The 27,554-nt window shown below is 39.6% G+C and overlaps 2 protein-coding genes across 3 annotated transcripts in view; one reads left to right on the top strand and one right to left on the bottom strand.

The window, feature by feature from the left end:
* LOC143283744 (STAGA complex 65 subunit gamma-like) overlaps window positions 1-14,606 on the bottom strand; it is a 42,542-nt gene extending 27,936 nt beyond the window's left edge. The window contains exons 1-6 of the mRNA XM_076590045.1: window positions 14,376-14,606; window positions 13,727-13,847; window positions 11,331-11,443; window positions 9,576-9,685; window positions 6,327-6,448; window positions 4,281-4,498 (exon numbers count right to left, since the gene is read on the bottom strand). Of these exons, the coding sequence (XP_076446160.1) occupies window positions 4,281-4,498; window positions 6,327-6,448; window positions 9,576-9,685; window positions 11,331-11,443; window positions 13,727-13,847; window positions 14,376-14,530 (839 nt within the window). The 5' untranslated portion in view covers window positions 14,531-14,606. The remainder of the gene's footprint in view (window positions 1-4,280; window positions 4,499-6,326; window positions 6,449-9,575; window positions 9,686-11,330; window positions 11,444-13,726; window positions 13,848-14,375) is intronic.
* Window positions 14,607-14,814: 208 nt separating this feature from the next.
* On the top strand, window positions 14,815-26,740 carry LOC143283742 (tetratricopeptide repeat protein 29-like). 2 transcript variants are annotated; one of them, XM_076590042.1, is made up of 10 exons: window positions 14,815-14,916; window positions 16,617-16,819; window positions 17,460-17,683; window positions 18,731-18,916; window positions 19,303-19,533; window positions 20,219-20,304; window positions 21,170-21,261; window positions 21,667-21,790; window positions 22,730-22,967; window positions 25,008-26,740. In XM_076590042.1, exons 2-10 carry the CDS (start codon window positions 16,620-16,622, stop codon window positions 25,151-25,153), a joined length of 1,527 nt encoding a protein of 508 aa, XP_076446157.1. In that variant the 5' UTR covers window positions 14,815-14,916; window positions 16,617-16,619; the 3' UTR covers window positions 25,154-26,740. The 2 variants fall into 2 exon arrangements, with proteins under 2 accessions (XP_076446157.1, XP_076446158.1); XM_076590043.1 differs by having other exon boundaries at window positions 14,829-14,934.
* The last annotated feature ends 814 nt before the right edge of the window (window positions 26,741-27,554 follow it).

Below are 27,554 nucleotides of genomic sequence, written 5' to 3'. Positions count from 1 at the left end.
TTCAGTTTCAGTAGCTCAAGGAGGCGTCACTGCGTTCGGACAAATCCATATACGCTACACCACATCTGCCAAGCAGATTCCTGACCAGCAGCGTAACCCAACGCCCTTAGTCAGGCCCTGACACCTTGGTAGTTGGAACTGGATGTGTGACAAGAAGAAACCTCATTTCACAAAGGGCCACACTGGCTTTTCTTCTCACAAAAGCTCAACAGATTTCAATATTATTTGTATGACAGTATTCGACTATGACCATCAGAACAGCAGAAGAGGCAACCACTGTCCCGACTATCTGGGCTAGAATTTGAATACAGTGGAGAATGTCTTGCCCAAGTTAATCCCCACTCTCTCGGCCAAGAGGGTTTTAGGACAGTCAGCACTGGGATGGTTCCCAAAGGCCAACCAGCCCCCAAGGCTGCAGCACTAAGAGCCAGTGAAATCTTGCCTCCTAGTTTGAGAGTCATAGTTTTTCACAAAAGACTAAACTGTTAATGACTTCCCACTGCAGTGGAGAAACCACTGATCATACAGCTCTCACTTTGCTGTTGGCCCAATTGTAAATTTATGTCAATCTGTGATCATAAGCTGAGCAACATTATATTTCTTGACATGTGGACTTTTACCAACAATCTCTCTACAGCTGCCCTTTCCACGTCTGAGAGTCTTATCTTTCACTTTGCTCAAAGCGGAGAACAATTTTACAAGATGTCACAAATCATACAACAACAACAAACACAACCAACCACCCACTACTAACCAAGGAAGGGAACACCAGTCAAAATATGGTTTAACAAGAAACAATATCGTAATAGGGTTGAGCAACAAACACTGTCAAATACTATGTAAGAACAAACACTGTCAAAAATAATCAAGATAGGATATAACAAGAAACACTGCTAAATATGATCAAAACGGGGTTCAACAACAAATACAGTCAAAATATGGATTAACGACAAACACCGTAAAAATACAGTAAGAAAAATACAAAATAATTCTTCAGCCAGACCAGAGAAGCAGCAGCAGCAGCAGCAGGGGAAAAAAGTTTTCAACAATGTCAGTCCTCTGATGACGATTCAGAAGTGTCCCCATGTACCACTTCACAGAGTTTCAGTTTCAGTAGCTCAAGGAGGCGTCACTGCGTTCGGACAAATCCATATACGCTACACCACATCTGCCAAGCAGATGCCTGACCAGCAGCGTAACCCAACACGCTTAGTCAGGCCTTGAGGAAAAAAAAAGAAAAAAGAAAAAAAAAGGTGAATAAATAATAGATAAGCTTACACAAATAAATAAATAAATAAATAATAACTATAATGTAAAAAAATAAATAAATAATAAATAAGATAACAATGATGATAAATAAGCAAATAGATGTAAAACATGAAGACACACATTCACATATACACCCACACATGCATAACAGATATGCACCGAACATGCAGTTTCACAGATATGAAAGCACAGTCAAATACATATAAACGTACATGAGCTCCAACACACACACACACACCACACACATTACCCTGCACCTCCTCTACCCCCCTCCTCCACACACTCATTTCTAGTCTACGTATCACAGCTTCCACGGCACACACACACATACACACACACACAGATGAACACTTACTTGTACAAGCACACACACATATGCCCATATCTCCACACACATATATACACAGATATATATATATATATATATATATATATATATATATATATATATATATATATATATATATACGTTCCAATATCCTGTTGCTCCCACAGTGTAGGCATGCATACACTCACATACCTCATCCTCTACCCCACCTCCCCCCACACCCCCACCTCCCCCTCACACACACACACACGCACGTGCACAGAACTCTACTGACACTTGTGTACACTTACACTCTCGCGCATGCACAAACGCACTCAAAAATACAGACCCACACATGCACACAAACACACACATACACACACACACAGAGGCTGCCACTGATTGGCCGCAAGAGGGATGAGAAAAGATCTCTGATGCCAAGAACGTGGCGTCTAGTGTGTTGCTCAGTCTATTGTATTTGGAAAAGCCCACAGCGACTCTGTTCCGTTTTGAAGAAATTTGCGCAATGTTGGTTTGGAAATGATGCCGATATTTGTTTGATTTGCAAAGCATCGTGCTCTACCTTTCATGTTAGACTTACGGCCACTCCCTCTCTCTGCTTTTATTTCTTTGAGGCAATCGATGGTGTGATGGCCTTGTACCTGTTCTTTTTTATATTCTTTGACTTTTCTGAGGATTTCCGATTTTCCTAGATGTAGGCCACTCGTTGGTGTTGCGTTACCAGCAAGTCTGTCAGCTCGCTCATTTCCCTTAACACCTGCATGTCCCGGGCAGTATGACCATGTGAGTTTTTTAATCTGAAAGTTGCGCACTGCCTTATGCCACTCTGGGCTTCCCATTCCGTTTTCAATTTTCTGTATGAGGTTCATTGAGTCTGTTAGAATCATGGCATGTTGGTTTCCGGGCGTATGGATGGACGATAGCCACTGGAGGGCATGTGTCACAGCTTCAACTTCCATCGTTAGACTGGAGGTTGTGACTTTGTAGGCAGCATTCTCTTCCCTAACTGTTTTTCCATTTTGTTTCGCAGTGAATCCCCAACCGGATTGGTCTTTGGTGACTAAGCCATCTGTGTACATGATGATGTCCTCTTCTTTACTGTTTTCTTCTATGAGTAGCTTCACTTCCGCATCAGTTTTGCCCTCTGGCCATTCCCGACAATGTCTTCCTAGAGTGGGTGAAATGGCTGTGTTGAATAGATGGTTGAGGTTTTCGGGGTTTTTCTCCCATTCTTCACAGAACAATGTTCTAGCAGATCTGGAATGTGATATACTCACTTCAGTCTCAACTTTCCAGTAACAATCCACAAATTTGGCCAGGGTTACCCAACTCTCAACTGTCCACTCTTTGTGGGAGGGCGGGGGGTGGGTGGGGTGGAGGGGGGGAGGGTGGCTGTGTGGGGGTGTGGGTGGGGGTGTGTTAGTATCATACTGACCTGCTGGTAGCACTGAATGTGTCTCTGAGTGTTATTGTACCATACTGACTTGATAGTGGGCTCACTCAATGTGTCCGTGTGTGATAGTCACAATGACCTAATATCACTGAACGTGTCAAAGATCAGACTGATCACACGCGTTGGCCTGCGAGTCATGGACTTTTGACAACTGACATGAAGTAGTGGATACAAACCACAGACAGGCATCTCTAACGGAGATCATACCACCAATGAAGAAGCGAGAAACAAGAGCCAGGCAAATCATTCCGGATCCCACGAAGATCTAACCACAAAGAAGTGATCAACGCAAACTGAAGAAGTACAGGCACATCTCACAGTCATCGGGGCTTGCCAAGACGACCCTGCAAGGAAGGAGAGGCAGACAGAAAGAGAGACTTCTTCTTCTTCTGCGTTCGTGAGCTTCAACTCCCACGTTCACTCGTATATACGCGAGTGGGCTTTTTACGTGTATAACCGTTTTTACCCCGCCATGTAGGCAGCCATACTCCGCTTTCGGGGGTGTGCATGCTGGGTATGTTCTTGTTTCCATAACCCACCGAACGCTGACATGGATTACAGGATCTTTAACTTGCGTATTTGATCTTATGCTTGCGTATACACACGAAGGGGGTTCAGGCACTGGCAGGTCTGCACATATGTTGACCTGGGAGATCGTAAAAATCTCCACCCTTTACCCACCAGGCGCCGTCACTGTGAATCAAACCTGGGACCCTCAGATCAAAAGTCCAACGCTTTAACCATTCGGCTATGGCGCCCGTCAGAAAGAGAGACAATATCCAAGAATACACAGGCCTGAGACAGAGTGACATCCTGAGAGAGATGAGGAATGGGGAGAAATGGAGAGAACTGGTTGCCAGGTCAGCAGTGGTGCCCCTATGGTCAGATACCATAGAAGAGGAGGTCCGAGGAGGAGGAGGAAGAGGAGAAGCAGCAGCAGAAGAAGAAATAAAGAGAAAAGAAGAACAAGGAGGAGGAGGAGAAGAAGAAGAAGCAGAAGAAGGAGAAGAAGCAGAAGAAGGAGAAGAAGCAGAAGAAGATGATGAAGAAGCAGAAGAAGGAGAAGCAGAACAAGAAGAAAGAGAAGAAGAAGAAGAAGCAGAAGAAGGAGAACAAGAAGAAAGAGAAGAAGAAGCAGAAGAAGAAGCAGAAGAAGGAGAAGAAGCAGAAGACGAAGGAGAAGGAGGAGAAGGAGGAGAAAGAGAAGTAGAAGAAGAAGAAGACACTGACCTGATAACGTTGAACGTGTCCTTCTGAGTGACGGTAGCCGAAGTGCTGGGTGACTGGCTGACAGGGACTGGTTGTTTCAGTTTCTCGAGCTCCGCCACCAGCTGTTTACAGGTGTCCATCTTGTCCCTGTTGTACTGCAGCACCTCGGTCGTGTAGTAGTCGTGCAGCGTGCTTATGTCACCGATCCCGACCTCATAGAACGCCTGCTGTAGGATGTCCTGCAACACCAAACACATAGTGAGTGAGTGTGTTTGTGAGTGAGTGAATGTGTTTGTGAGTGTGTGTGTGTGTGTGTTTGTGAGAGTTTGTGTGTGTGTGTGTGTGTGTGTGTGTGTGTGCGTGCATGCATGTGTGTGTGCGTGTGCGTGTGCGCTTGCGTGCGTGTGCTCTATGCATCCATGAGTGAAAGAGAGAAAGAAAGAAGAGAGACAGAAACAGACAGAGAGCGACACAGAGACAGAGAAACAGAGAGGAGTGATTGCATCCTCTCGTGTAGAGGAGGGATGGGGGGAAAATATGTATTCAAGTGAATGTATGCATGCATGTCTGAGTGCATACATCAGAGCTGGACATTAAGTTAACTTGTTTTTCCACTTGCCCAGTCTGACAAGTCACTGGAAAAATGACTTGCCAAGAAGTATTTTGCACTGCCCGAATTTCAGAAACTTATAAGCATCATACACGCACACACACATACATATGCGCGCAAACACACAGAAAGCAGCAGTCAAACCCTTTTCTTTAACTGATGTTTCGTTTCACTGCATGTTTGGTGCATATCTGTTACGCTTTTTTTTTTTTTTTTTTCCTCCAAGGCCTGACTAAGCGCGTTGGGTTACGCTGCTGGTCAGGCATCTGCTTGGCAGATGTGGTGTAGCGTATATGGATTTGTCCGAACGCAGTGACGCCTCCTTGAGCTACTGAAACTGAAACTGAAACTCTTATGCATGTGTGGGTGTATGTGTGAATGTGTGTCTTCATGTTTTACATTTATTTGCTTATTTATCATCATTGTTGTCTTATTTATTTATTTATTATTATTATTATTATTATTATTTTATTATTATTATTATTACTACTACCTTTTTCTATATTATAATTATTATTTATTTATTTATTTATGTAAGCTTATCTATTATTTATTCACCTTTTTTCTTTTTCTTTTTTCTCAAGGCCTGACTAAGCGCGTTGGGTTACGCTGCTGGTCAGGAATCTGCTTGGCAGATGTGGTGTAGCGTATATGGTTTTGTCCGAACGCAGTGATGCCTCCTTGAGCTACTGACACTGAAACTGTTTCACTGGGTTTCGTAAAAGATTAATGTTCTGAGCTGCTAAAACAAGTTTTCTCTCTCATTTGACAAAGCACTGCTTTTGGCATGTTTCTGTAGTCAGCCATGGAAATTTTTTCAGCCACTCCAGCTGAAAACTGCATTCTCTCTCTTCTTCATAGACAGTCTTCCACTGTTATACAATGTTTCAGTTTTTCTTGATCCATGGAGGTTGATTCACTTGTTGAAACATTTTTTCGCTTGAACTGGAACAAAATTAAAGTCTGTTGCGCCATGCCTTTGTGTTGTGTGATGTGATGGGCAGAAGATAAACTATGCTGAAAGAAAAATTACCACTGGCTCCCCATACATAGCAACCAATGGCAAATCACCTTTAGGAGCTGCACAACATCTCTCTTTTTCTCATGACCACCTGTCACAGTCGGACTCAAAACACTGTCTGGTAGACACTGAAGGTTTCTCATGATTGGTGATGGAAGTGAGACCATTATTTTCAAAAACACATCAACAATGAAAGGAATGCTCCAATTTGAAGAATGGATTTCTGTGGCCTTTCATGCCCTGCTCTCACGATGACCTTAATTTCAATCACCCTGCATTTACATGCTTGGAGGGAGTCCTGTCAAGGTTTCCCATGTCAGCGATTCATGGGGGACTGTTGTTTGAGAGACATGGTGGTGGCATAAACATATGAACATGCGTGCTTCAGTCTGTGTCATCTCTGCTCAGACTCGTGCAACACAACTCATCAACTTACCGAAAACCCAGACAAGCCATGCATGGCAGCGTCATCAGCAGCATTTCTGAGAATTGTAGTTAGATTGAGAAAATACTCAGCAGCCACGTCTGTCAGCGTGTCCAGAACATGCTCTCGTGATCCTGTCCAACATAGACAAAAATCTTACGTCATATGCGCTTACAACAACATAAAGCAAACAAACACCATTTCAGGCTTTGCACACAGCACTTAAATTTTTTAACAAGGCACTTATGTTTTTTGCACACAGCACTGAAGTTTTTGCACAGGGCACTTATGTTTTTTGCACACAGCACTAAAGTTTCAAACACATCACTTTCAGTTTTTGCACACAGCACTTAAGTTTTTGCATATGCTGGCACAGCACTTTTTGCACACAACATTTAAAAAACAGTTTCTGCAAACGGCACAATATTTGCTGGACTTGTACTTCAGTTTATCAATCTTTTTTTGCGTGCGTGGTAAGAAAGCACAGGACAACAAAAACAGTAGAGCAGGTGCCACCAGGCAATAAATAACACTTGACTTACTCAAAGCAGTTAAGCACACATAACTATCAAAATTCCATTATGTGCCATAAACTGTATACACTTCAAGATATAAAACATGCACGAAAGAGAAAACATCTGACTAGTAGAACACACTAAAACAGTGATCCTTATTTAACTTTGGGGAATCAAGTCCTGTTATCAGCAGTTTTACACACCCCCGAAAACGGAGTATGGCTGCCTACATGGTGGGGTAAAAATGGTCATACACGTAAAAGCCCACTCGTGTACATACGAGTGAATGTGGGAGTTGCAGCCCACAAACGCAGAAGAAGAAGAAGAAGAAGCAGTTTTACATTGCTGTGGGACAGGTTTCCCAAATCCCACGGAATTACACAACATATTTAAATCTATGAATCAATCAGCGCCCCTGTCTCTACTTAAGGATGACTGACTGCCAATGATGACACTTTGAAAATGATTTACTCTGATGAAAGACTGTTCAATTCATACTTGATGACAACTGTTTAAGAATGAGCTATTCTGTAACAGTGCTATCTCTATTCTAATCATAATCAACAATACATTATTCCTGTAAAGCTGTTCTATTTCTATTTCATGACAAAAATCTAAGAACCTCCAACTGTGCTATTCTTAGGGACAACTGGCCTACAGCAAGAAAGACTAGGCCCCAAGTGAAGAAATCAGCCAAGGATCAAGTCTGCTACAGGAGTGCTGTTGTGACCCTAACCTCCTCAAGGAGTGCAAAGAATAAGTTAAGCAGGTCGAGTTATGCTCATCTAAACTGCTTCTATTCTGCTTTGTGTTGACTAACTTATACAGCTTTTGGCTCTTCTGTCCCAAACAAGTCTATCACCACATTATTCAGTCTCCAGCTGGTGCACTGTTTCAACCTGCAATAACACAAGTGACAAGGAAGAATCTTCCAGTAACATAAATAACAAGAGAGGCAAGGCCTTCAAGACTCACTTGTGATACACTTTAAAAAAAATCTAATTGTTAAAATGTGTTCTGTATTTGTTATTATACAGCTTCGCGTTAAAAAAAGAAAAAAGAAAAAAAAAGTCCTAACCAGATTCGAATTAAGTCCCCTAGCATTAATTACAGAGTAATTTCCCTTTTTTACTACTGCATCAAACCGTTTGCAAAATAAATAAAACTTCCATGCTTAGCAAAAGAAGTTCCTGTTTGAACAAAAAATGATAATAATGACTGCTCTTGTTGTTGGGTCAGAATGTCAAATCAAAGTGCAAAGTTTAGAGAATACAAAAAATATAAATATAACAGTCTGCATATAATTAGGCTTCTTTTTTAAATTTTTTTGTGCCCATCCCAGAGGTGCAATATTGTTTTAAACAAGATGACTGGAAAGAACTGAATTTTTCCTATTTTTATGCCTAATTTGGTGTCAACTGACAAAGTATTTGCAAAGAAAATGTCAATGTTACAGTTTACCACAGACACACACACAGACAACCGAACACCGGGTTAAAACATATCAATCAATCAATCAAAAACACTTTATTAATCCACATGGAAATTAAGTTGTGCAATCACAGGCTCATTGTAAACACTGGCATAAAATCATGCGCAACATAAGAAGAGATTAAAACTAGTCAAATAAGAATTCCCAATAGCTGACGATATACTAACCCCCCCACTCCCCACACACACATACTCATGTTAAGACAATAGGGTATTGCACAACAATATTAACAAATGAAAACATCCAACAACAAAAAAGGGTATAAGATTACTAAAAATGACATGCGCGCACGCACGCACACACACCCACACACACATACACACACGTTAAGACCATAAGGTATTGTACAACAATACATAAATAAAAACATCAAGGGAATAAATCGTATATATAAGTAAAATGCACACACACACGCACACACACACACTCACACACACACAAACAACGTATGCATGCACATAACATATGTCACGCCAATAAGATTAGAACATTAACATTAAGATACATGAAATCCAAGTAAAATAAGAAAATATTTAAAAATCACTTCCGATCACACACACACACAAATGCTTGCTTGCCCGTGCCACCCGCTCAGTCCCACATGCACGCATAATGTCTGCTCCCATACACTCGTCTGCTGGTGAAGTTCAGGTGTTGCTGTGGCGAGGGGGCTTGGGGGGTGGGAGGGTTCACTTAGTGTATTGGATGTTTTGATTGTGTGCGCGAATGGCTGTAGGAATAAATGAATTAATGTATCGAGATGTTCTTGCGCGTGGAGCTCTAAACCTACCACTTATGTCTGACCTTCTGCTATTAATGTCATCATGTAGTGGGTGTCTTACGTCGGTCAAAATTGTTATTAGTCTGTCAGTCAGTTTTCTATTGTGCATGTCGCTAAAGGTGTCTTGTCTTATACCCACCACCCCACCCGCTTTCCTAATGACTTTTTCCAACCTGTCTTTGTCATGTTTGGTCAGGTTTCCCCCCCAGCACACGGCTCCGTATGTTAAAACACTACAGACAACAGATGTGTAAAACATTTGGAGCATCTGCTTGCATACATTAAAAGATTTCATTTTTCTAAGACAGTACATGCGACTGTTGCTCTTTTTAATGAGTGCAGTTGAGTTTTCATTCCAAGACAGCTTATTGTCGATTATCACACCGACAATGCTTGGGCATTGTTTACACAAGTGAGTCAAAAAGGTCAAACTGGAGCAGAATGCTGCTGAACTAAGTCTGACTGTCACTTGCCTTCAAAGGATGCATGAGCTAAAATGGTCCCCACTGAGCGCTTCAAGAGGTTTCTGTTGGTCACTTCATCAATCTCTGGTATCCTGTCTCCTCGGCCTGCAGCAAAGTCACTGTGGAGAGGATGGACACACATCACTGGATGTCACACAAAGTAAATGCCCAAGCATGCATATAACTTGCACACACACACACACATTTGCACAGATGCAAATCAGTTTACTGCCTCTTTCTATCAAACGTAACATCTTGATAATGACTAGCCTACTACTAAGTAATTCATCAATCAAGCTCTGTTACACTGAGGGTTTTTTTTCTATATCATAATTTCTTTCTTTCTTTTTTTTTCTTTTACTTGCTATTGCTGTATGTTGTTTGTTTTCTACTATCCGTTAAATGTGCATCTGTTCTTTATAAAATCCAATAATCAAATAAAGATCAGAAAATTGAAAAAAAATTTATCAATCATTGTTGCTTATAGCCCAGATAGCCACACAGGGCCATATGAGGATTGACAACACTGATAATATCAATCCTATAGCAAAACACATGGAAAAGGAAATTTAGCACAAGTACAGTCATACCCATGCATATAACCCTGAGACATGCTTCTGATATTGACCATTCCACCAATTTATTGCCAAAGCATTAAAAAAAAAACTAACCTTAATATAAGCATAATTATATATAATAGTAATTCAGAAACAAAATTTTATAATAACAGGCTTCCAAAACAAAAAAGTCCCAGCAGACATGTTGCATGTCCCATGTGCAAAAAAAAATAATACAACATATAAGCTTCACTAAAAGCTAAGCCAAGTTAACAACCACTTTTGCACATGAGCATCAGACCAAGACAGATTCACTAAACCATGTGATTTTTGCACAGACATTTAATCATTTATCAAATAATGAAACTGGAGTGCTGCTTCGGTGATGGTGTGTTTCAGCCAAAAATAAGGCATAAATTTGTTCATATCATTTTCTTGAGAAACCCAAAATGCACAATTTCTACTAACTTACAATCCATAAGCGCATGATTTCTGGTATTAGAACTGGTGATTTTCAAAGCTATGCACTTACTAACTCTCACACTAGCACTTCATATCTGAACCTAGAACTGAAAAAGGAAATTTTCTTCCTAAAATTACGTTTGAGTAACATACTTACTGCGACCCACTAGTGCAGACTCCGGCAGGGGTCTGATTCCTGTCCTGAGTAATTTTCAAAACTATGTTCTACATTCTACAGTAACATTTCCCTTTCAATGGCACATAACTTCAAGGGAACAATGGGGAAAAAATTAAAAGGAAAGAATGAAACTATGTTCTCCATGATCTTGCATGCAACTGAGGCCATAAAAAAAAGAAGAAAAAAAAAAGAAAAAAAGAATAAAAGGAACAAAGACAAGACAAGACACAATCTTTATTAACGAGGGTGATAGATAAGCAAGTAACATGCTTTTTTACATCCAGCCCTCGCCCTAAAGAGGGAATAAAGCTAAAAAAGCGAAAATGAGCACAAAATCAAAACACAATCAAAATATACCATTATTTCACCATTCAAAGCCATTCCATAAAAGGAAGAAGAAGAGAAGAAAAAAAAAAAAAAATCATGAAATACAACACACACACACACACACACACACACACAAATGCACCCACTCAAGAGAGAGTGAGAGGGAACCCATAAATTGTCGAAAGCAATGTTGGATTTCAGGTGACGTCAAGAGAGAGATAGAGAGGTGAACCAACTCACTTGTCCAGGTCAGGTGCCATGTACATCAGTGGGGGCTGAGCAGTGTGTTTCAGTGGGGGTCCATCATACTCTGGTATTGGTGGCACTGTGGGAAAAGCATCCTCACCACTTTTCTGTCAGAAGAAAACACACACACATAGAATCACACACATATAAGTAAGTATGCACACACTCTCACACACATACACACATAAATATAAGTGAGTGAGTGAGTGAGTGTGTGTGTGTGTGTGTGTGTGTGTGTGTGTGTGTGTGTGTGTGTGTGTAGCCGAGCACTGAGCTGGCTACTGTTCCGCTATAGCTTAACTTCACAGCACATGCTATTATAGACGACATTTGCACTTGACCTACTGATCTTACCTCACACATTAAGATACAGGCGCAATGGTATTCAAAATTTGAATGAAAGCCCCTTCTCAACAAATGCTCCAAACATTTATTAAACTATGTATCATTCACAGCCAGATTATGTCTGTTCTACACACACACACTCACACATATAATTATTATTATTATTATATATATATATATATATATATATATATATAATGCTATATTCTTTAATCTTATTTGCGATCACTAGTTGACAAAACACAAACCTACTATCAAGGTGTGTAGATGAAAACAGATCAGGCAATTTCATGATACAAAGCAGATTTTCATTATTGACACACCGACAATCACTCCACACCATTGGCATTGCTTGCCGGCTAGGGTGGAGTTGATATTGGTGTTTCTGAAACACACTATTTAACTAAACTAATTATCTCTTTCAATGGATCAGAAAACTACAAGTATTATATACTGGCAGAAGAGTCGCAATTTCATCTTTAAATCTCTACCACTTGTGTTTGTCTACGTCAAACTGATTTAACACAATTAGCTATTTTTAGCTATGAACTCGTTAAAAGTGATCAGTTTAAGGTAGCTTCAATTAAGATGATAAATTCATCGCAAATAATCAACACTTCATTTCATACTTTCTTCATACATAATAGAAAGGAGGTGGTGAGCTCTTTGTTTCACTCCCAATCCGCCATAAATTGGTTCAGAAATAATTTAGAAATCTGTCATTGAACACCAAGCAACAAACACAAATTTTGACACTTCTGCCCTGCCACAACCAGTCTCCTTGCAGCCACAAAGTGTCACTGCAGTGGTTCACCTGGGCGACTATAAATAACCTGATCACCACTGGCCGGTCTGTTTTCACAGGTGTTGCGCTCAAGCACACAAGTCCAGTGGTTTGCAGACATGGTCTGCTGCTTAACATTCTACTGTAACAGAATTTACAAATCATCAACAAATTTATTGAGGGAGTACTTACAGTGCAAATACTCCTTTACTAAATGTGTTGATTATTTGTAAATTCTGGCTGTGTAAGTACTCCCTAAATAAATATGTTGATGATAAGTAAATTCTGACACATTACTTGTGTCCACATAATTATAAGTATGTTGATAGTATTTTAGGTTGTTAAACTTGTTTTATTCATTGCTTTGACATGCCACCACTGGTCTGCTGTGACTGATTTAGATAATCGTCATGTGGTCATGATAATATTGATGTAGAGTGTTGACGCAGAAATTTTTTCATCTCCACTCACAGATAATGATATAATGCTCAGACATATGCCAACTGTTCAAGAATAATTTGAGGATGATGCATACTTTCTCACATGCGACTGATCAGCATAGGCATAGCAGTAAGATATGTTTAACGAAAGGTTTGGCTTTACATATCCCACATTCAGTGGAGGAAATTCAAATGTAGAACACAGGCCAAGCTAACCCAATACTAAGACAAAAATAAACATTTTAAACAAGAGAGGCAAGGCCTTCAAGACTCACTTGTGATAAATTAAGTCCCCTAGCATTAATTACAGAGTAATTTCCCTTTTTTACTATCTGCACCAAAACATTTGCAAAATAAATAAAAATTCCATGCTTAGCAAAAGAAGTTCCTGTTTGAACAAAAAATGATAATAATGACTCCTCTTGTTGTTGTGTCAGAATAAGAGGTGCCAAGTTTAGAGAATACAAAAAATATAAATATAACAGTAAATGCAGTTTGCATATAATTAGGCTTCTTTTTTTTAATTTTTTTTGTGCCTATCCCAGAGGTGCAATATTGTTTTAAACAAGATGACTGGAAAGAACTGAATTTTTCCTATTTTTATGCCAAATTTGGTGTCAACTGACAAAGTATTTGCAGAGAAAATGTCAATGTTAAAGTTTACCACGGACACACAGACACACGGACACACACACACACAGACAACCGAACACCGGGTTAAAACATAGACTCACTTTGTTTACACAAGTGAGTCAAAAATTGTGCTTGAACACAAACACACACACAAATCAGTACACAAAACCAGGTCTTGACTATCCTACCCCCTCTGCTTGCTGTTGCTGCACAGTCTGGATGGCTGTTCGTGTCTTACGGGCATGCTCAATAAGACGAATAGTGTGCATCACCACTGGATCCATCTGAAAAAACTTGGCTGGTAGAGGCCTGCACACACACGCACACACACACACACACTGAGTCATGATCATGAATAAAATATGATCTTGTAGCAAACATGCACACGCATCTTACTGTATACCATTATTCCATTCATAAATGGTAACCTCCCTTGTAAATTTAACTAAAAGACTGCACAACTTGACAATACAATTAATAGATGTCGACTAGTCAACAATAATTATTGTAAACAGAGGTGGAAATTCAGAACTATTTTATACTTTTTTTAATTTTTAACCCAAGACACAGACAACAGTTCTTCATCTCTGCTCAGACCAGCTACAATCAACACAGTATTCTGGCACGGTGCCGGCTGACCGGTTGTCAACAATGGCATGTGCCTGCTGCTGTTCGTCTTATAAAGATAAACAAGATTAAGAGTTACAGAGAAATAAACTAAAAAAAAAAAAGCTTGAACAATAAACATGAAGCTTCAAAATTTTCGCTCCCCTCCTCACCTTCACTAACACCCCCACCCCCAGCAACATCCTCGAAAATAGAAAAATAAAACCATACTCATTGGACGGCGGATAATGGCGACTGGACGGCTGGAAAAGAGGAGGTGCTTCAGGTTCAATAGGACGTGGTTTCGTCAGTTCATCTCTTTCTAATGCTGCAATGCCAGAGTCAGCCTCTGGAGCGCTGGGAATTTCTCCCCACAGTCCAGACATTTTTGCCCCAATTCAAATAATAAACGAAAAAAAAAGTAAAATTCGAGACGAGCGATCCAGATCCAGAGGCCTCGACACTGCCTTGCACAAAAAGTGAAACCGGAATCAGAAATCAGCAACGCAGTAAATGTTTTTTTTCAAGCAAATGAATATTTCAAATTGTTATAGGCCACATGTTAATTCCTGCATCTTACTCCTATTACTTTCTGAAATATGAAAATATGATAATTCTAAGACATTATTGAATATATATCTTTTAACTTAAAAGGAAGTGACTGCGGGACTGTGCCTCCTTGGAAACAAAAAAGCTTCAATGGCAGCTTCCACTTCAATCAGTGAGAATTCTTGGTGGTAAACAACGGTGTATCTGGAAGAAAGAAACAATTGTAAGATCATTATTTAATGTACGTACAGTATGGAGTTGTAGATATACCATGGTCAAGCCTAATTATTACTGATTAGTTTGTTGATTCAGTTAAAAATTATGTTACAGACTGCCATATTCATAATGGGTCGATCTCGAGCCTGGATGTTTGCCAAAGTTGTATTGTTTTGAATCGATTTTTATCCTTTTTGTTTTGAATCATATTCATTTTGATACTTTGTAATTAAGTTTTTATCAAGTTTGCAAAAAAGCTGAAGGATTGACCCAAAAAACATTCTGTGCATAGTTTCTATGTAGAAGGACATGTCCACTGAGTTTCCACTAATGATTTAACGTTTGCCCGCAGATCATGACTGACATAAGAGATTTGTGTATTTTTGTCATTTTTTACAACTACAAGTAAATGATTTGGCAAATATATTTGATTACATTTTTTTTTAAATCAGTAGTACAGTTGTTACTTAGATTGAGCAATGTGGCAAACAATAACATATTTCATGCAGGTTTTTTGAATGCGTGTGTGTGCTGCTGGTTTTATGCTCACAACATCATACATATAAATCTGTATTTTTAATTCTTTGCCACTATACTTCCAGTTCAAGGAAAGAAAGAAGGGAAATGATCAGTGAACTATATTGGCACTGTTTTTAAATACTTCAGGTAATCGCATAACATGGAGAACGATCAGGAAATCTTTTTAGTGAATGAGGTAGCTGAATGGTTAGAGTGCTGGATTCTCAAATTTTTATCCTTGTTTTCAGTTCACCTGCTGGGTGAATGGTGAAGATTTATCCAGTCTCCATTGTCAAAAGATATGCAGACTTGCTGCAGTGCTAGTGCCTGAACCCTGTCATGTGTACACACACACACACACACACACACACACACACACACACACACACACACACACACACACACACACAAATTATCAAGTACACATATTATAGATCTTGTAAGCTATGTCTCTTTAGAATGGTTTATAGGAACATGAAAATACTCTGCATGGACTGACCTTGGCAGGGTCATCAGCAAATTAATGTTATCTGGTTAATGGAAAAACAAACAAAAACAAAAAAAATGTTAGCAAAATGGACTTGTTCAGACAAAGACTAGACCTAAACAAGATTCTGGTTTGAATGTAACCTAAAAAAAATAAAATAGAATAAAAAAAAAAAACCTGTAATGTTCTTTCTCTATTTCAAAACAACTTTGCAAAGATATATTTGTTTGTCTTATTTTTGTTTTTTTACCTATCAAACTATGAACTAGTATAATATTTTAGTGTTCTTTATGGCCTTTATTACTTTTTTCAGTTTTGCAGTATGGGTCAATTTAATAGCATTCAGATCATTTATTCAATAAACTGTATTTCTTAAAAAAAAAATAAAAAAAAAAAAAAAAAAAAATACTTCAGTTCGTCTGCCAGTTTACAAGCACTCAGTGTTTAATTGTTCCAAAGCCATTAAAACAACAACAACAAAAACAACAGAAACACACAAAAGTTGAATTTTTGACTGAAAGACAAAACAAGCTTGAATCACAGACCTGGGGTGGTTTCCTAACAGATAAATCAACCAGTTGATCCATCAGATTTTGGTAGGGTTTTTTTTTTTAAAGAAGTCAGTATATCTGTAATGTGGCATGTGTGTGTGTGTGTGTGTGTGTGTGTGTGTGTGTGGTTGTGGATGATTGTGATTCCAGAAAATGGCGGTGGCATTGCCACCTATCAACAATGGAAATGGGGCGAAAAAAGTGCCAACATATGCTGATAATGGGCCGCGTGGACCACCCAGTGGCCGACTCAAGCCGCTGCGTGTCGGCAACAAGAAAGAGCGTGAACTGGAGGAACAGCGTAACCAGCTGAGAGCACTGCAGAAGGACCTCAACAAAGCTGAAACAGCAAAGTATGTTTCATGCATACCATATGCACACACACACACACACACACACACATGCGCGTGCGCGCGCGCGCGCACACACACACACACACACACACACACAAGGTCAACACCTTACATAGGATAATTTTATAATTGAATTGATTTAATATATGGAAGCTAAGAAACTGAAGAAAGAAGTCAGTTATCATACTGTGGCTGTTTAATTTCTTTACACTTACTGAATTTTCACAAGAGCTATAAATTATGCCACAGTTGAAAACTGGTACTCGGATTTTCTAAGTATATTCATAACTTGTTTTCTTGTGTGTGTGTGTGTGTGTGTGTGTGTGTGTGTGTGTGTGTGTGTGTGTGCCTGTCTGTCTGTATTGTGTGTGTCTGTGTCTATGTCTGTTTGTGAGCAGTGCAAGTTCCACAACAGCAACAAACATGCCCTGTGTTATTGATATTGTTATTGTTATCATTCCTATTATTTTTACTGTTATTGCTTGTAGTAGTAGTAGTAGTAGTAGTAGCAATGGTAGTAGTAGCAGCAGTAGTAGTATCATCATCATCATGAGCATTATTATCATTGTTATTCAGATGTTTTTTTTTGTGGGTTTTTTTCAGTTTGTTTGTTATTATTATTATTGTTGTTGTTGTTCAGATTCCGCAACAGCTACAAGCACACACTGTGCCTGGACATGCTGAAGGACGGCTTCCACCTGTCCTTCAAGGAGCTCTTCAACCTCATCCAGCAGCAGCTGCAGGAGAGGGAGGCGGCGGGGCCAGAGTCCCTCATGTGGACCCAGACCATGCTGCAGGACAAACACGAAGAGCTGGAGACCCTCAAACACTACCTGACCATAGCCGAGACCGCCCAGAGAAAAGGTAAGCAAACGCATGGGGGGGGGATTGGTCACCTTTGTGTGGTGTGATGTGTTTGCCGTTGATGTGTTTTGTGGGTGGGTGGGTGCGAACGGTTTTATCAGTGTGATTTTGTGTCCGTGAAAGTTCTATGATGTGTGGGGGTCAGGTTGTGTGGAATATGTGTCTGTATGTGTGAATGTTTATCATTTCATTTGTGTAGTTTTGTTATCACCGCCCCCCCCCCCCCCCCCCCCCCCCCCCCCTACCTCACCACCCCCCTACGCCGGGCACCTCTTCTTACTTTCAGTGAATTACGAGCATGATGCATATAATTAGGTCATGCTCTATGCATATGTGTAGAACATGTGTGAACATCTTTTCATCTTTGTAATTTTATGTAACCTACCCCCCCCCCTCCCCCTCCCCCCTCCTTTTTACTGTCAGTGAATCACTGGCATATAAGGATTTATTTTATAGGTTCAGAACAGAATAAATGTACCTGATAATGATAGTGGTATTTATACAATTTTATTTGGTTATGCATTAAAGTTGACTGGTACCCCAATGGGTACATAGCCCTCATAGGAAACATGATACAGGTTTCAGACTCAAGTTAGACACAGACAGGTTTCATTTCTCCCAGCACTAGACGCTGAGTGGTGATAGGTAAATGCATGGATGTATGTTTGTGCTTAAACCAGTTTCCCTCTTCCCTCCAATAGACCCTGAATGGTGGCATGTGAACACATATGGATATATGTTTGAGTAGCTTGAGAATATAACACTTTGGTCTATTGACATTTCTGATGCATGATTTCAGGGGACTACCTCATTTATGTGTGTTTGTGCTGTTTGATAACATAACACTTTGATCTGTTGATGTTTCCTGATGCATGATTTCAGGGGACTACCTCATTTATGTATGTTTGTGCTGTTTGATAACATAACACTTTGATCTGTTGATGTTTCCTGATGCATGATTTCAGAGGACTATTGATTGATGTATGTGTGTTTTGCTTGAGGACATAACACTTCAGTCCATTGTCATTTTGCAATGCCTGATTTCAGGGGACTACATCTCAGTGTACCTGGCCCGCTACGACCTCGCCTGCTACTTCCAGCCCACCAAGGACAAGTGGCTGGCTGACCACTTCTTCAAGACCTGTCTGGACACTGCGTCCCACATAGACTCTGATGGTGGTCAGACCAAAGCTGAGGCCCATTGCAACCTGGGTATTGTGTTTGAAGAAAACGGTACGGAACTGTTTTCTGTGAATGCTCTTGAAGCTGTTCTTTCCTTTTTGAAAGTTTCCATTTTACGTTATTGTGGTGTTACACTCCGGTTTCGGAATAATGTTCTGTGCATTGTGTGGGAACATCTTTACATGAACACGTAATTTTACAGCAGTTACTTTCGTGCAGGAATTGTACATGAACATGAGCTTTCTGTATGTTTATTTTTGCTTGTATGTGTTCCAAGTAATTGTATATAAATTTACATATCGTTTTCTGATGTGTTAAAGCACAAAATTTATACAGTATTATTTGTTTTGTAAAGCACCAAGAGCATTTTGTGTGGACAGAGTTCTGTAAAATGATCCATCACTGTCATTAATTACATCATCCACTTCTCTGTGCAGGTGACTACTTTGGGTCAGCAGAGCACTTTGAGGCATACTACGACGTGTGCAAGGCCAACCTCAGCACCTGGGTGAATGACGTAGTGGAAAAGGGCAAGGTCAGCCCCTTCACTGATGCCTGCGTGCACCTGTACAGAATCTACACCTCCATTGGAGACAAGCTGGAGAGGGAAGATGAGCGGGAGAAAATGCTGGAGTTCTTCACCAAAGCTTTCGACATGACGAAACAAGGTCAGGGAGTTATCTCACACCTCACACCTGGATGTGCTGCCAATAAGGAAGAGCAATACATTGATAGGTGTTTTGTCTGGAAGGCAGTGTTGTGTATGTGTGTACCAAAGTGCTATGTGCATCTCTAATCATGTCACATATGGATAAGCTCCCGGCAGGGTGGAGCATTCTGTTGATGTGTGGTTTTTCTGAAAAGTACCATGTTCGTAGCATTGTGTATCTGTTAAGAACAACAAAAATCAGTGATACTGCAAGCTGCCCATGATTATTGGACCACTAAGTGTTGAATGTTTCAACAATCATTTGTGGTTCTCAAAAATTGTAAACACTTTTTTCTTCTTCTTTTTTTTTTGCATTATAGAATTTAGACTCAGGTATTTCATCACGAAAATAAACTTCTACTGATACTCCAGTGGAGAAAAAAACAACAACAGAGAGACTGTATTTGTATATTGCAATATAACTGGAGATGGGGAGGGATGTTATTGCAGACAATTCTCTTTTACGGATTTGTGATCAACATAATATTTTAAATTATTTTGTGTTGGGTAGGGTGTTAGGGAGGCATACTTTTGCTCATTTACAGAATTCAGTTGTGATTGACATACTTACATATGTATGATTTTTTTTTTTTTTTTTTTTTTTAATGAAAAATGTGTATATATCTGTGCTTTTTTCTCCACAGCCAAAGACAAGAAGCTGGAGGGTAATGCAGCCTACAGACTGGGCCTGGCGTATGAAGACAGTGGAGATGTGGAAACTGCGCTTGTGGTCAGTTACACTGCTGATACAGTACAAAACAAGAGGCGCCATGGCAAATTCAGTTAGGCATCAGACTTTTCACACAGTAATCATCAGTGACCAGTATTTGAGGTCTTGTTCTGGCAAAGTGTTGTGCCCTAGTGGAAGGCACTTTAGCCTGGTTTTCCTCACTTCACCCATTTGTGACTGGATTCCTGACTTTAGTTGGGGAAGGTTAAAGTGAAGGAAGGAGAGGAGTGGGCCCCGCCTACCTGTGCTGAACCCTGTACACAGTGGATGTGAATTCACTGCCTTGGTGGCCATTAATGTCTTCAGGACCTTTAACCTTTAAGTATTATTATTGTCTGCTCAAAGTCAATTACTCTGTTGATATAATCTCTATGGAGTATTTATGACCGGGAGTCCATTTGATACAAATTTGTTTGACACAATAACCTGGATTATGCAACCAAATTCTGCATTTCGGTAAAGACAAGCAGATTTCTTTTCTCCCAAGATACTCATGTGTTAAAGTAGATTCTACTGTTATACAAGTTTAGATAACTGTCATGATAACCTGGTTTACACAAATTCTGCATTTCTGATCAACACCCATCTATTTGCATCTTTTCAGACACAATCTGCACAAGCCGAATATTTTGTCTCATGAAACTTTTGTTGAGCAGATTCCATTATCTAGATTTTGAAGCGTTTTCATAGAATGATTCCATGTGTATGTGTTTATGTACATATGGATTCTTAAGGGTATGTTTGTTTTGTGATTTTTAACTGCATAATGTGTGTGTGTGTGTGTGTGTGGTGTGTGTGTGTGTGTGTTTATGTGTTTTATTCATAACCATACAAATGAACTGATCATATCTCATTCTACTTTCAGCACCTGAATAACTTCTATGAAGCCAGCAAGATAGCCGGTCGGACAGACTGCATGGGGAAGGCTTGTGATGCCATTGCCAAAGCCTATGCCAAGTATGAAGCTCTCTTATCAAAGTTCAGGCATACTTTTGGTGTTTCAAATCATAATTGATATATATATATATGAATGTAAAAAGAAAATTACATTCCAAATTATTCAAAAGGACAGTTGATATGAGGTCGACATAATTGTGTTTTGAACAAGATGAAAATAATTCATTCTATGGATGGTATGAATATGGGGTCTGTAATATATATTTTTTATCTAATGAAAGGAATGATTTTTGAAAAACCAGTATTATAATGCATGCAAAGTCATGACAGTAATTTTTCTGATTATATCTAGATAGATAAATCTGTGTGTGTGTGTGTGTGTGCGTGAGCATTTGTGTGTGTGTGTGTTTGCGTGTTTAAATAGATGTTTTATCTTATTTGCTCATTTACTTTTTTTCCCTTCAGAATTGGCCAGAAGGAGAGGAGCATCGAGTACCTGAAGGAGTTTGTTGAAACAGCACAATCCTGTGGAATGGATGCCGAGCTCAGCCAGGCGTGTCACAACCTGGGCAATGTCCTCAACTCTCTGGTGTGTGTGTGTGTGTGTGTGTGTGTGTGTGTGTGCATGACTGGTATCTTAACTCCATTTTCTCACACCCAAAAAACTCACACATACTTCATAGTCATTTTTAAAGTTTATTTTTGTTGTTAAAAATGTTTGATCATGATTTTCAGAGAAATCACTTGAATTCAATATTTTCCTTTAGCTCAAAACTCAGTCTTTATCACCTTAGTGTAGTACCTGCATTGCATTAGAGATCTTTTTCATATTAAAAAAAAAAATAACACCAAAAAAACATACACAGACTGATGTCTCACAGTTGAACCAATTCAACTAAAATTAACAGGACAAAAATTCAGAAGGAATTTCTTATAAAAGCACATTTGAACAATTTGTGCAGATGTAAACCCCTAGTTACATTTTTGTATGACAGAACATAACCTCTCCACCTCCGCACCTCTCCCAAAAAAAACCACAAAAAATCTGGAGTAGTTGGCAAATCTAGAAAATGTTAGCATTTACTCAGTTTTCAAATTTAATTGATGGTGAACAGTTCAAAACACGATCAATATTTACAGTTTTGGATTTAAAAGAAAAAGTTAATATCACATCTAATATTATGTAACTCCAGTTGGTGATGTTCAAATCATTCAGGCTGGTAGTGTTCAGATCATTCACATATTTTTAGTTTTTAATCATCGTTTACATGTTACATGTCAACAAAGGAAAATTGCTAGGAAAGGATTTTTTTTTCCTCCTAAAATGATATTTCTAATTCAACAAACTTACCATGACCCACTGGTGCAGGCTCCAGCAGAGGTCTAATTCCTGTCCTGTGCAAACTACCACTCTAAAGCAGAGAAATCAAAAGTGACTGCAGCTGGTAGCCTCCCTTAGTACATTACCTCCCTTCTGTATATGTCATGATCTCTGTGAACTTTTTTTTCTCTCTCTCTCTCTCCAAAGGGCAACTACAAAGAAGCAGGGGAGTACTTCAACCGGGCCTACAACATTTCACGTGCCATGAACAACAACGAGGCCATCCAGGTGAACCGCGTGCAGTCCGGCATCGCGCAGGCCCACGCCATGATGAACCTCTTCTCGCACGTCGTGGCTGAGGGAGCGCAGTCCAGGGACTACCTGGAGCGCACCATCGATTGGAAGAGCATCCGGGCCAACATCCAGGAGTCCCGGGAGGAACGAAGTAAGGAGAAGGCTGACGTGTGAGGGGGGGGTGGGGGGGGGGGGAAGCTGTGTCAGGACTGGCATTAAAAGGAGGGGGTGAACTGGTTAAGGACTGGTATTAGGAGGTAGATGGGGTGCATGTGTAAGGACTGGTATCAGAAGGCAGGGTGAATGTGTAAGGACTGGCAATAGGAGGGGTGAATCATGCAAGGACTGGCATTGGTAGGAGGGGTAAAACATCTAGGGACTGGTATTGGAAGGAGGGGTGAGTTGTCTAAGGACTGGTATTGGAAGGAGGGATGAGTTGTCTAAGGACTGGTATTGGAAGAAGGGGTGAGTTGTCTAAGGACTGGTATTGGAAGAAGGGGTGAGTCATCTAAGGACTGGTATTGGAAGGAGGGGTGAATCGTAGGACTGGTATTGGAAGAATGGGTGAGTCGTCTAAGGACTGGCTTTAGAAGGAGGGGTGAATAGTCTAAGGACTGGCATTGGTAGGAGGGGTGAAACGTCTAAGGACTGGTATTGGAAGGAGGAGTGAATCGTCTAAGGACTGGCGTTGGAAGGAGGGGTGAATCGTCTAAGGACTGGTATTAGAAGGTAGAGGGGTGAATCGTGTAAGGACTGGTATTAGAAGGTAGAGGGGTGAATTGTGTAAGGGCTGGTATTAGAAGGTAGAGGGGTGAATCGTGTAAGGGCTGGTATTAGAAGGTAGAGGGGTGAATTGTGTAAGGGCTGGTATTAGAAGGTAGAGGGGTGAATCGTGTAAGGGCTGGTATTAGAAGGTAGAGGGGTGAATCGTGTAAGGGCTGGTATTAGAAGGTAGAGGGGTGAATTGTGTAAGGGCTGGTATTAGAAGGTAGAGTGGTGAATTGTGCAAGGACTGGTATTAGAAGGAAGAGGGGTGAATTGTGTAAGGACTGGCATTAGAAGGTAGGTGGGGTGACGCATGTAAGGACTGGCATTAGGAGGGGTGAATGATGTAAGGACTGGCATTGGAAGGAGGGGTAAATTGTGTAAGGACTGGCATTAGAAGGTAGGTGGGGTGAATCATGCAAGGACTGGCATTAGAAGATATAGGGGTGAATTGTGTAAGGACTGGTATTAGGAGGAGGGGATGAATTGCGGAAGGACTGGCATAAGGAGGGGTGGATTAAAGATTGGTATTAGAAGGATGGGTGAATTGTGTAAGGACTGGCAATATAAGCAAGGAGGGATGAATTATGTGAGGACTAGTATTGAAAGTAAGGAGGGGTGAAATGTATAAGGGCTGTTATTATAAGGAGGGTTGAATTGTGTAAGGACTGGTATTATAAGTAAGGAGGGATGAAATGAAAATGACTGGTATCAGCCCGAGTCATGTTTGTAAAGACAGATTTAATCATTTGGTGGGGTGCATGGTGCTACTTGTCAACAAGTGGGTGAAGGTAGTGGAAGGAAAAGCTGTTTCAATTTCTGAACAATAAATATGTGAGTCTGTGATGTCTTTTTTCCTAATAACAATTTCAGTAAGAACGTAAATATTCAAGCCTTAAAGGCTTGGTTTGGGTAAAACTGCAGTACCCAACATATGTTGAAAAGTATATTTGCAGTAACGGTAATACAATCAACCTCAAATGACCAACTGAAAATGGTTAACACCTAATATAGATAACAGTAATGGTTAAAATACCCAGGAAAATCTTAACTGAGGCTTAGACATAAATTTTTAAACAACAATAATTTCTGTTTAGTTTAAGAAAAGAGCAGAAGGTACTGCTCTTGTTTTCTGTGAAATATTCAGCATATGACAAAATTACTTATCTCAGAATCCAACTCGCAGCTTGCTTTTGTATGTGCATATTAAAGTGTTTCTGATCTTGTGGTTCTGATTTATTTGATTACTTTATCACACAGTGATAGGTTTAATATGTTTGACATAAATTACAATGGTGTTTGGTGTTGCTAAGATGTAAAAAAAAACAAACAAACAAAAAACACACACACACACACACACAAAAACCCACAACTCTTCTCGTTTCCGAGTTTGTGACTCCAACTGATGGCTTTATGGCGTTTTCAGTGAGGAAGTCCATGCAGTCAGAACCCCCACCAAAGGAAGAGACGTCCACAGTGCAAGAGCCCGTCACTGAGACAGCTGAGGTAGAAGCACCAGAAGAAACTGGCCAGGAACCCGCTCAGGAAGACGCTGACCAACCTAAGGAATAACAGTGTCGTCGTCATCAGCACAAAAAGACACGGGTCTCTCGGCATGTCAGGAACTGTTCTCCGGTGTCAGGCTCCTCAACAACAACATTCATTCCCTGCTCCTCTTTTCCTGTACATTCAAAAAACAATTTCATTTTGGAAGGATGGGCTGGAGAGAGACTGATATTGCATGTATAAGCATTATTTGTATCGCATAATGCACGCAAGTGCAAAGATACAAGTTTTGTGAAGGGACACATGCATACTAACAAATCAGTACAGATATTACTTTTGCTTAAAGGTTTTCAAAAAAAAAAAAAAAAAAGCCAGTTGTTTTAATAATAGGTTTTTAGATCATATCAGCATCATCTAAAACTCTACCTTACTTTTAACCTAAGCTGCGTTTCATGTTTTTTTTATTACTTTATTTGGAAGTGTCTGTTGTTGCTTGGTGATGGCTTCTGTTATAAAGAAAAACCATCAAGTACAGAATATTATTTAAATGACAGAGAAATTAATCATCTATCGAACCATTGTATGAATGTGCATTTTCTTATGTGTTATGGTTTCTCCAAAAGGAGAACAAATGTGTCATCTTGTGAAATATGTGCTTTCAGCATTGGAAACCAAGTTTTAAGTCGGATTAAGAAGGTTGACTGTTTTCCTTTAACACCTGTAATATGTGATATGAAATAAAATGACCCTGTGATATATTCTGTAGCGCTATTTGCTGTTCTTTTGTCATATTGTTATTCTCGGAATCACATGAAACTTGGAACCTGTGGTGGTATTGTATTGGAATCCTATATGAGAGTTGACTGAACAGTGAATGTACATCCCACACAAGGCCTGTCATAATGCTTTTCATCTCTTCAACTGACAAAACACATTACAATTATTCCATTAACCTTTGCTGTTCAACAAGCACTTTCTCTTTCTTCCATTTTAAATCATTTTAAATTTGTAAGATATTTGCTCCTCTCACCCAAACTGAGTTGCATTCTCTATGGAATTTTCCAGTGCAATGTCTAAGAAACTGAAATGCATCGTACAAAACTGTTTACCTCTGACCTTTAAGGTACTAGTTCTTATTTGTATTCTTGAAGTTGTACACTTATTAGCAATTCCAAAGAAAACCGTCTAATAATTTTCATTTAATTTCCAATTTAAAGTCTCCAGTACGCCTCCTTAGTACTTACCAGTGCCTTTATTTATTTTGCACTCTGACTGCTGCCATAAACTGATCTGTCTTCACAGATTGCCGAACAATATTTACACATGCAGTCATTTGACAATGCTTTGCTGTCAGTAGAGGGACCTAGAAGGGAAAGTGTTGAGGAATCAGGAGCAGGTCTGTAGATGTTTCTTGAGGTCCAGATAAACATTTAGCTTTTCTTCTTCCTTCCAACTCGTGACTGCTGAACCAGATTTTCTTTTACAAAATGTTTCTGTTGTGTGTCTTGTTGACAATTTTTTCCCCCTTTTGCTGGGAATTTTTAAATTTTTTTTTTTATCATTTTACATTTATGGTGTTTTTTTTTCTCCTTTTTCATTGGCATTTGCATGTAAAAAAGAACTGGCTGAATAAACTATTGTGATTTTTTTTTACATCTGTGCATTGCTGTTATTTGAGGTTGTATGCTTTTTATCATTCTTTATTTTCATGTGACAAGAACACATCTGTTCAGGAGGGCATCACCATTTCATTCCATCTCCTGTGTGTATGTGTTTTTAGGTTGTTGAAATAAATTCCAACAATGATATTCACATCCCTTTCAGGTTTCCGGTCTTACAACGTAATCACATCTCTCTTAATGCATGGTTTGAACAGATGAAATACTAATGATAAAGTTTTGCAGAATCTATGGGATATAAATCATATAAATCTAGGACTAGTTCTGGCCTCATTTTAATGTTGACTGTTCACTCCAACATAATACTAATAAAATATACTTCCGGTACTGTCAAGTACTTTCATCACTTAACAAAGCCTCTCACATGGATGGCAAGACACGCCCAGTTTGCTTACTTCCCATTTTTTCTCTCTCAAATATAACATCTGCAATCAGCAAAACTTCTCATTGAGTTGTATCCAGAGGAAACGAATAAAGACTGTTTAAAACATTACACTCACAAAACAAGTTGATGAATCAAGCTTTTCACATTAATTTTAGTAACTAGATGTCAGAAATGGAGCCTTAAATAGCATGAACACTAAGAGGAGATATGGAAGTGTGTGTTCGTGTGTGTCCGTGCAGGTTTGTGTGGGACTGAGTTGGGTTTGTGATCTTGCAAACTTCTGCACTTATTCTGGAAAAAAAACAAGATGAGCACTCCTCCTCCACCCATACTCACCACTTGTAAATCCAAACTGGATCTATTGGTTTCATATTTCAGTATCAAAACAAACAGCAAACACACA

This window comes from Babylonia areolata, chromosome 7 (genome assembly GCF_041734735.1).
Source record: "Babylonia areolata isolate BAREFJ2019XMU chromosome 7, ASM4173473v1, whole genome shotgun sequence".
NCBI lineage: Eukaryota > Metazoa > Mollusca > Gastropoda > Neogastropoda > Buccinidae > Babylonia > Babylonia areolata.
Note: the sequence above shows the minus strand (reverse complement) of the source record. Positions and strands in the feature narration are given on the sequence as shown.

Coding starts and splice junctions, on each gene's coding strand:
- LOC143283742 (XM_076590042.1), top strand. CDS start 16,620: ATGGCGGTGGCATTGCCACCTATCAACAATGGAAATGGGGCGAAAAAA. Junction 18,917..19,302: donor TATTGTGTTTGAAGAAAACG/GTACGGAACTGT, acceptor TTCTCTGTGCAG/GTGACTACTTTGGGTCAGCA. Junction 21,791..22,729: donor GCAATGTCCTCAACTCTCTG/GTGTGTGTGTGT, acceptor CTCTCTCCAAAG/GGCAACTACAAAGAAGCAGG.